The sequence below is a fragment of the Pholcus phalangioides genome, unplaced genomic scaffold (genome assembly GCF_987345545.1).
Source record: "Pholcus phalangioides strain wild (caught in Gottingen) unplaced genomic scaffold, Ppha-v1.0 ptg000032l_1, whole genome shotgun sequence".
In the NCBI taxonomy this organism is placed as follows: domain Eukaryota; kingdom Metazoa; phylum Arthropoda; class Arachnida; order Araneae; family Pholcidae; genus Pholcus; species Pholcus phalangioides.
The window spans coordinates 486,986-497,580 of NW_028301622.1; the positions used below are offsets into that span (position 1 = coordinate 486,986).

General features: G+C 43.1%; 1 protein-coding gene across 1 annotated transcript; it reads right to left on the bottom strand.

The window, feature by feature from the left end:
- Window positions 1-4,761: 4,761 nt before the first annotated feature.
- Window positions 4,762-8,754, bottom strand: Taf2 (TATA-box binding protein associated factor 2). The gene has a single exon (XM_089253165.1). It carries the CDS (start codon window positions 8,557-8,559, stop codon window positions 4,840-4,842), a length of 3,720 nt encoding a protein of 1,239 aa, XP_089109291.1. The 5' UTR covers window positions 8,560-8,754; the 3' UTR covers window positions 4,762-4,839.
- Between the last annotated feature and the right edge of the window lie 1,841 nt (window positions 8,755-10,595).

The window sequence follows — 10,595 nt, forward strand, 5'->3', positions numbered from 1 at the left end:
TCTCATCGTCACCCCAACGCCCCTTGCCGCAAGAAATTCAAATCCCGACAGAAATCACGAAGTGCGGCTTATACGGCGAAATTGAAATTTGAAAATTTATTTGATAGCAATTTATCATTCTCATCGTCACCCCAACGGCCTTCATCGCAAGAAATTCAAATCCCGACAGAAATCGCGAAGTGCGGCTTATACGGCGAAATTAAAATTTGAAAATTTATTTGTTAGCAATTTATCATTCTCATCGTCACCCCAACGCCCCTTGCCGCGAGAAATTGAAATCCCGACAGAAATCGCGAAGTGCGGCTTATACGGCGAAATTAAAATTTAAAAAATTTATTTGATCGCAATTTATCATTCTCATCGTCACCCCAAGGCCCCTTGCCGCAAGAAATTCAAATCCCGACAGAAATCGCGAAGTGCGGCTTATACGGCGAAATTAAAATTTGAAAAATTTATTTGATCACAATTTATCATTCTCATCGGCGCCCGCACGCCCCTCACCGCGAGAAATTCAAATCCCGACAGAAATCACGAAGTGCGGCTTATACGGCGAAATTGAATTTTTAAATTGGACAGTGTCGGGATTTTGACCGTGTCGGGATTTCGACCCTGTCGGGATTCTGACCGTGTCGGGATTTCGACCCTGTCGGGATTTCGACCCTGTCGGGATTTTGACCTGTCGGGATTTCGACCCTGTCGGGATTTTGACCTGTCGGGATTTCGTCTGTCGGGATTGTGATCACTAGGTAGTAAATTGCCCATGGCGATAGACCTGAGTTGTGCTCGGCTTGAAAAAAAAAAGTATTAGTTTTTTCTGAAGTTGTAAGGTGACCATACGTCCCGTATTTCCCGGGACAGTCCCGGTATTTTCTGTTTTTTTGGCTGTCCCGACTTTTTAGCAAATGTGTCCCGGTTTTTTTCGTATTTTGCATGAAGCCTACTTGAATTTTTATTCTTTATTGAAGTCAAAGATTGAAATTATTTTCAACTTATAAATTATATTATGATAATTACAACTATAAATGAGTATATGAATCTCCCATATTTGTCTTAGTGAAAATTTTTTTTCGGGGAATTCATCCACTGCAATTAGCAGTAATGCTGCATTTCCCGCCATTGTGATTTCTCCGTTATTTTAACAATATTTGGCAACTTTGTTCGGTTTTGGCGTCATTTTTGGCGACAATTGGCGATGTCCCGTATTTCTGTCGAGGAAATATGGTCAGCCTATGAAGTTGTAAATGGTGGGGGTTATTGTCACGTTTTTGTGTAAAAAATTATTTTCCTACTTACATCTATACCCCTCAAAAAATAATTAAAAAATCGTTTGTTATAAATAAATTTTAAAGTAATTACAAATAGGTAATTAAACCTCTGAGGATAAAAGAAAAACTTTACATAACTTCACTAATGTAGCCAACTTCCCTAATTTGGAGTAATTATCAATGTATTTATTGTTTCTGTAATTTGGTCAACTACGAAAAAGGTGAACGGTAAGAGCAAATCCAGAGAGAATTTGATGGAGAGGCCTTCCTCTCTTAAGAATCCGATAATACATAATATGGAAAAATGAATCAGTCCCATATTTTTAGGGACTACTATAAATACTAGCATAAACAAAAGGGTGATGTGCCCCTCCGACACATCACCCTGGATCAGCGCCTGAGGGAGAATGGGGGGGGGGGGCCGCCAACTGCTGCTTTTGCACAGGGCGCAACTTGTTCTAAGACCTGCCCTGTCCTAGTTCATGAGCTCTCAAACTGTGTGGCACCAATTTTTGTCGGTGGTGCTCATAGGCGGAGATAGACGTGGATGTCTCGGGGGCAAGATGATGTCAATTCATATATACATTATAGATCAGTCGACTCCACATTTCACGCGGGGGCAATGCCCCCCTGTATCTCCGCCCATGGTGGCGCTACGGAGCGGTGTCCCGACAAAGGTTTTCGAAGAGATTTTTTGTTGAGAGACTGCTCTGGGGGGAGCCGCGGATACGGGTAAATTGATTAGGGTAAGGGGTGTCGTGGATGGAAAAAGTTTGAGGACCCCTGCCCTAGTCCAGGGACGGCTTAAACGAGGGTGCAAGGGATGCGTTGCCACCCGGGTGCAACGCAGACTTTAGTTAGACAGCGAAAATTCATGACATCACGCTTTTGAGCCATGTAGTTTGATCGTTTTTGTCGAACCACGGTCATTTTCTGCACACGTGGTATAAATAGACCCCGGGACCTAAAATTCATAGGCGGAGATTAACTTGGAAGTTTGGGGGGGGGGCAAGATGATGTCAATTCATCTATACATATATACATTAGATCAGTCGACTCCACGTTTGACTCTGGGGGGGGGGGCAATGCCCCCCTCCCGTATCTCCGGCCATGCTACAATTTATTGCCGCTTTCCGAACGGCGGGCTTGTTTTTTATACTCTTCGAGAAGTTGGTGCACTAACCTCACGATGGGGGACTCCCTGCGGTAGCAATTTTTTCTGCGGTCATGTTGCCGTTTCTGTTCTTCGAACCGGGTATCGAACTCGCGCAACTCTAAACATCCTTTGGTACTTTAGGCGAGTATCTTATCGACCTGGATTATCGCACTCCACTGAGATGTAGAGAAAACCTGAAGAAATAGACAGGTCCCCTGGGAGACTGATCAACGCCTTCTAAAGCAGATAGCTGCTCTAGAAGGTGCACTGATACCAAATGTAATCAGACCACATAACAAAACGAAACTCATGTGTACAAAAAAAAAACTACCACACATTTAGCTACATACATCAGGTGTGCGGCTCGAAACAGAATATCCACCCTTGCGGGACTTACCTTTTTCGCTTCCTGCTTATCCCTTCCCCAAGACCCTCATATTCTGTATCAGGGCCCTAGGCTGGAATCTTTCGCGGCCCCAGAACCAGATTTTTCATGGGGGGGGGGGCCCCCTACTGCAGTAAAAATGTTAGGGATAGTTCTGCGTCCCTGGGATATGAGTTACTTACCCCGACCAGGGGGTTCCCCGAAGGGAGCATTTATTTTCTCAATTCGAAAAAAAAAATACATGTTAAAAATATATACATTCTATATCCCTGGAGCACCATTGGTCCGAGGTTAACAATTCGCCTTACAAAACTCGGGAAACACCATTAACAACCCGCGAGCAGGAATTTGGTGCTCCCGATTACCACTTTCCAATCTATTTGTTTCTCTCTGGAACATTTCACTCTGTTCCTAAGTACCTTTGCACTGCCAAGTCCATTATACCAGAAAGAAGGGTCTTGTTTTTTGGTTTTTAATCAGTGCCATAATTGGAAGGTTAGTGCTTGTGAAGTTTATCTTCTTTCTCTGGCTTTCCCAATATTCGCATTGATATATAAGATGTTGGGTGGTGCCACTATCTTTGTTGCAGAAAATGCACACCAGGGACTTTACATAAAACCTAGCTTGAGCAATTCCTGTGGCACCATGTTGCGTGAGTAATTGATTTATATAAAAGTCTCCTTGACTTCTTGTGGTGCTAATCTTAGGGAAGATAGCATATGTGACCCTTCCTTTGTTGCTATCATCCCAATATTCTTGCCACTCTTTGATAACTTGTCGAATATATGATTTTGTATATTTGTTGTTGATGTCTACTTCATTCTTTTGCGTGGCTTGTTTTGCTTTTGTATCAGTATAGTCATTTTTAATGTTTTCATGGTGTGCTTTAACCCAATGTAGTTTTGTATTAAATTTTTTAAAGATTTTCTGCATTATGAGCACTCTGTTGTTTTTCTAATTTGGATTACGTGTCCCTGGGATATGGAGCCCCCCTCACAATGTCAAAGGTTCTTCAAAGAGCCTCTTTATCGGGCAGATAAGCATTGATCGGGTAAGGGACACCGTCATTGGAAACTGAGAACCCCTAACCTAGTAAGTTGTGTTGGAAATGTGTGTCTACCCAACAGTCTCATTTTTAAGTGCTGCCATCTATATTTCAAAAGTTAAGTGTAATGATTGAATATTTGTACCGTTGTTAGGCCTGCCGCGACTTTTTAACACGGAGATTGGCTTGAATTCTCCCTTCGAAGTGGCGAACAACTGAAAACCAACTTCTGCCAAACACCAATGTGGGGTTCGAACCCACGACCTCGCGATGTGAGTCCGCCACTATGACCACTTGATCACCACAGTGGAATTTTTTTGGACTACAATTGGCAACTTCACTTGCATCTGACATCTTTTATTTGCGATATTCCTTATTTTTATGAAGGAAATATGGTTGGCTTACACATTTATCGTTAGTGAGTAAGCGGGTGGGAATGACGACCAGGGCCGCAGGCGGGTCTCATGCCCCAGGTGCTAGACCCAAGGGGCGCAAATTTCATTCTGAAACCTCTCCTTCACCATTACAAGGAGGCATCAAAATGCGCGCTTGTCCCGGGTGATCAAGCATCTAGTTGCGGCCCTGGTGAAGACGTACTTATTTAAAGAATGAGCAAGTTACAGAATGAGTGACCAGGTGATTGAATGTGTAACAGAGTGAGCAATCTAGTGAAGTGGTGATAGAATAAGTGACCTAGTGAGTGAATGACAAAGTGAGAGTGGTAGAATGAGCTATTTGCTGATTGACTGAGTGAGAGCGAGCTAGCTTTAGTGACAGGCCGATTTTGCTCATTCATTCACTTGCTCACTCAATCATTTATTCATGTTTGTGAATGGTTTGTCTGCGAATTTTCCATTTAGCGGATTGTTTTCCGCTGAATTTATCGGACACAGTTCAATTCATTGTCACAGATACGATGTTTATTATGCTTTTCTAAATATGTAAGTATGGAGATTTTTACAATGTGGAAACCACAGAGAATATTCTATCAGAACATGTCGGGATCAGGACTTTCGCTGCTGAGCGTAGCAGGTGACTGCAAACTGCTTCCATTAGAACTTTGGATACGTTCCTTATCCAAACGTTCCAGCGGCTTCTCAGGCTTATCGTGTCGATGCTTATGCTTGTGCTTATGTTTGCTCTTCTTTTTCTTCTTCTTCTTGTCCTTATGCAACCTCGCGGCTTGATTCAGGTCATCGAGCAGCGTGGACTGTTTCAGATCTGGCGAGGGTCTCTTGAACATGCTTGAGTCGAACCCAGTCGGTTGCTGGCAGAGGGCAGTTTGAATCCCAGGCAATGACTTTGACAGTGAGTCATCAGAGTACATGCCAAATGCTGATATGGGCACAGTGTTTGGGACAGAAGCAGAATCTATGCTCCCACTTGCCATCGACGGGGTGAAAACTACATTCGATACCACAGAAGTTATCAAGTGCGCAGGGACTGTCTCTTTCATCAGAACCTTTTGAGAGTCCTCATTACTGCCGGCCAGATCGATTTTACGTTTCTCGTCGCTGGCGATCTCAGACAAATGGAAGAAACTGCTGGTCGATGGTTTGTGCTTGATGTCTGGGATATCGCTATCCGCAAAGTTTTCGCTCATACCGGCAGCATCCAACGAGTAATAATCAGTCACCGAGATCCTGTGATCAATGTCCATGGGTTGATCTATCACTTCTTGCTTAAACACTTTTCTTTCCGAAACCAACCCGAGTTCTGAGTTGCACAGGCACAAGGGTTTCTTGCACCCATAGAGAGCATAGTACAGATCCATCACGGCACAACGCATGAGGGAGTTGTGAGCAGTGTCGCAGGTCAGGAGTTTCCACAAGCGGTTAGCTAAATTCTCTGTATTCAGAGGATGAGACTCTGATTTAGCAAAAGGAGGTTTCATGGTCAACACCCGTATGATGTGATAACGCACGGAGGGCACATTGTCTGTCTCAGCGACGGTCAGCAGAAAGTCTAAATCTTCTTCTCGACCGTCAGTGCTGGTGAAATCCACCAGGGCATCTATCGCAGCAAGTCTCACGTCAACGAAAATACCAGGCATTGCATATTCCCTGAAGAGCGACGGATAGTTCGGTAGGTGGCTCATTTTCTGCAACTTCCGAATGGCTTTCAGACAGCTTACAGTTACTGTGTTTTTGTAGCAAGGCGACAATTTCTCAAGATTCAAGAAACGGGTGATTTCCTCTAGAATGAGTTTCGTGTCAGACGATAGAGAATCTGCCGTCACTGTCTGTCCAGTGTGTGGGATAACTGAAATGACAGGAGTCACGGTTTCGGCCAAGGCCTCGATCAGAGCTGCCCGGTAGTAATTATCAGAGAACTTATTCTTGCTATTGTCGTTATACTTGCAGAGATCCAGTAGAAATTTGAGCACCTCTGGCGGACAAATACACTGGACGGTCCTCAATCCCGCCATTGCCACCGGTATAGTCTTCTGCAAGAAATAATGGTGGAAATTCCTGAAATCGTTTAACTTCACAATGTGCACACAGGAATGAGAACCAAACATCTTACGGAAGATTGTCAGCATAGCAGGTGGACCAGCCCATGTTGCAACCATTGCGTTAGCAACTTTTTGCAAGCAATGGGCAGCCATGCATCTAATCTTGTAGAAGCAATGCTCGTTTTCAATCGTGAACGTGAGGGCAGATCTCGAAGAAGGTGTAGGAAACTTCTCAAGCGATTCTATGGCTTCCTTCTGAGCGCTGACATCTCTCTCATATCTCAGCTGGTACTGCCACTGATAATCTGGCTGCTCGATGATTACCTGCCTCAACAACAGCATTTCAGGATCAATTCGTATCCAGAGGACTGGAGAGTCAGCGTCCATTGCGCTCAGGTCCATGTCAACCTCTTCACCAGTGCTCAGTGGGATCTTCTTCTTCTTGTTCCGCCTACTCTTTGAGTGACAGGTTATGTCATGCCTCGTTGCATTCTCTTCTATCTGTAAATTATGTTTGAACGTCCCATCGAGTTCCTGGATGGTGATCATGAGCGGACCGACGTAGCGCCTGATGCCTAGCGATTGTGTGTCCAGTTGCTTGATCTCAAGCTCTACAGTATTCCTCTTGCGGTTGAACACAAAACTGGCCGAGAACTTCGGATGTTCACCTTGGCGGACCCACTGACTCAAAAATGTATCGATATCTTTACCAGTCACAGTGAATATCGCTTTTTGGAAACTGCTTGTTGATAACAACATATTAAACCACACATTGCTCGTCACTTTCTGTTGAGCCGCATTCAGCGCCAGGGACAACAATTTGTTGAAAACTTGAAGAAGCAGTTCTCGACCTATTCTATCCTCCAACATCCGAATAACAAGGTGAGATTTCTTGCCCAAGATTTTGTTGTACTCTGGCGATGTTGTGTGCAAGTGTTTCGTGGGGAAATAAAAACCATTATCTTTCTCATATGGTAAAGGTGCCACTAAATTGGGATTTTCTTGATCAGTAGCGCTGCAGTCAAGCACCAACCCCCCATGCTTTTGTTCGTAACTCACAACCTCGCATAGTTCATCATGCACAGACAATCGGTACTCGTTATTCCCAAATGCTTTCTTCACATAGTGTCCTGCCAGATAGGACGATATACCTTTCGGAAGCCAAGCATCAGACCATGAAAACATCGTGATGAAGCACCCAAAAAACTGCTTTGCGATACAATGTGCCATATACTTCCTAGAGATATAGGTTTGGTCGATGACCTGCGGCGAATGCAACAAGTTGGTACTTAACACAGTCATCGTCGCAAACGTCAATGGTTCTTCCTGGCATTCATCAACGAATACCTGCTTATAGCACGAGTAAGGATACCGTGAAGACAACAGCTCCTCGTAAAACTCAAATGCCTCGTGGAGGAAGCCGGTTGTGTGTTTGAGCAATGGTAAAAGACGGGGCAGACAAAAATGAGTCACTTCGTGCATCTCCGGATCGACATAGACCTGGAATGGACCGACCGCCAATCCTATGCTTGGAGCACAAGTCGGAACGTTCAAGCTGTAATGGAAAGTCTTCTTGCGCATATCGCTCGTGCAAACAGTCTCCAACAAGTCGCCACAGGACACCGCAATCATTGACGAATCAACGGTGAATTCCATCTTCCACGTGCAAGGTTCAGAGAATGAATCCACGCACGGGAACCACAGCCGGGAAGAGTTCTCGTAGCCGTGGGTGAACAAATGCGCTCCCCTCTCGGATGATGTACCTTCGCCCTCCGGCACGATGAAGTGGATGCCTCCCTCCGGTTTCTCCAAGGAGAACTCTATGGCGATCCGGATAGGCTTCAGCTCTGTGATTAAATGCATGGCTTCGTTGGGGATTTTAACGCCAAGTTCGCCATTCCCTTTGTCCGGTTCAACGGAGTTCATGGCGTTCAAGTGGCAAGTGTTGAAGAAGTCGAGGCTCTTGTCCCTGTTGTCTCTGGGGCAAACATTGAGACTGGGATCATTGTAAGAGAAAGAAGCGTCGAAGACGTCGTTGAGGGTCACTTTGTGGATGCGAGATTGCTTGCAGTTCAGTCTTATCTTGCGCAGATCGTTCTTCAGCGGTATCACGTGCAGCTCCGCGAAACCGATCAGGCTCTGCCGCGAGAAGTTAATGTTGGTGATGCCCAAGTTCTGATGCGACACCTTGAATGGCCGGGCCGCTGTTTCCACAGTTTTATCCGTTTTCTTCATGGCGGTAAAGCTAAGCATGAAACTGTCTCACATGAAATACTTGCCCCTTTCACTCCACACAAAACAAATCGGAGGCCTCATGTCCATTTACTCGCTCCTTCATCACAAATATTTCAAAGAAAAAAACATCTCGAATCATAACAAACTAAAGAAGTTGGAAGCAATTCCTCCAATGTGAAGTTACTCATTTGTTTACTTCTAGCCGAAATCACAGTTGCCAGATCCTCCCTTAAAAAATTTCTATCAAAAACCATCCTGAAAAATAATAAGAAATGTATGAACTTCATATGGTCAGTTACGTACTGAGCAATTGAAAGTCCATGGTGGCTTTTGCTGCCATCTATTCAGTAATTTTAGAACCTCATTAACCTTTCAAAGATCAGTTCCCCCATAGGCGGCATACTGACCATATTTCCTCGAGAGAAATATGGGAAATTGAGATTCCAAATACGGGACATTGCCAATTATTGCCAAAAATAACCTTAGAGGAGGAGAAAAAAAAAGATATAAGAAATAATAATATATATTTCTTCTCAATGAAAATAATGCCAATAATAAGTTGCCAAATATTGTTGAAATTATGGAAAAATCACAACGGCGGGAAATGAAGCGTTACTGCAAATTGCAGTGGATTAAAATGAATTACATGAAAAAAACGTTCACCAAGACAAATATGGGAGATTACTCATTTATAATATAATTATCATATAATTTATGAGTTGAAAAATAATTTCAATCTTTGACTTCAATAAAGAATAAAAATTCAAGTAGGCTTGCTGTAAAATACGGGAAAAACCTGAGGACACTTTTGCCAAAAACTCGGGACGGCCAAAAAAAAAATTCCGAGACGTATGGTCAACGGACTGATTAAGAACGTGGGTTTTATTCTTTAGAGGAGAAATGTACTCGAGTTTTATTAATTGCAAAAAAATATTTTTCTCTGAAAAATTTTACATGAAAGCACTTGGTTTTTTTTCCCTTCGAATGCATGAGATTCCAAACTTAATTTACAAAACAGAAATTTCATTCATATTTCACCATTTATGCCATGAATTTAATTTTTTCAAATCACCTTTTTAAGGAAGAATAAAATTTAATTTTTTTTGTTTTGATTTTTTAGTGTTTCTATGGACATGGCACATGGGCAAATCCAGAAAAACATGCAAGATAATGTTTTTTCATGAATTTTATATAGGGGCGCGATAATCCAGGTCGATAAGATACTCGCCTAAAGTGCCTAAGGATGTTTAAAGGTGTCGCGAGTTCGATACTCGGTTCGTCCTTGTCAGAAAACTTTCCTGACACAGGGGTACAACAGAAACGGCGACATGACCGAAGAAAACAATTGCTATCGCAAGGGGTTGACGCACCAACCTCTCGATGAGTATAAAAAAAACAAGCCTGCCGTTCGGAATCGGCAATAAATTGTAGGTCCCGGTCTAATTAGCCCTCGTGTGCAGAAAATGACCGTGGTGCGACAAAAATGATCATTGATTTTACGGTTAATATCTCTAAGCAAAAAGAGTCAGACCTCAGACTAAGCAAAAGAAAAATTAATAAACAACATGGCCTCATATGAACCTCCAAATAACCTGAAAAAATGATACAATTTCTGCTTCGTCAGAGAATCATTAATTGTAATCTACATTTGTACAGTCAAATCCCGTTATAACAAATTCCAAGATACCACAGAAATCACTTCGTAATAACGAAATTTCGTTATAAATAAATTCCAGAGATTCTTACATTGTTCCTATGTAAACTTATCTGGGGGATTAGAAAAGCTTTCGTTAAAATGGGAATTGACTGTATTACTTGGCAATATTTCGACGATTCCTTAAGTGGATAAAGGCTCCTTGAAGGGGAGGGGGGAATTGAATCAACAAGTGCGTGTGTATACTGTACACAAACTCAGTACTCGGTGTTTAGTAATCACAGTCCACTACATCGTTTAATAAAACTATCCGCAGAATACTTGCAGCACAAATAGCACAGCACCCACATCCTGTAGCGGGGCCCCAAGGCTGGGATATTTTGCGGGGCCCTTCTGTAGT

Excerpts from the sequence above, each read along its gene's own strand:
- Taf2 (XM_089253165.1), bottom strand. The coding sequence starts at position 8,559 with ATGCTTAGCTTTACCGCCATGAAGAAAACGGATAAAACTGTGGAAACA.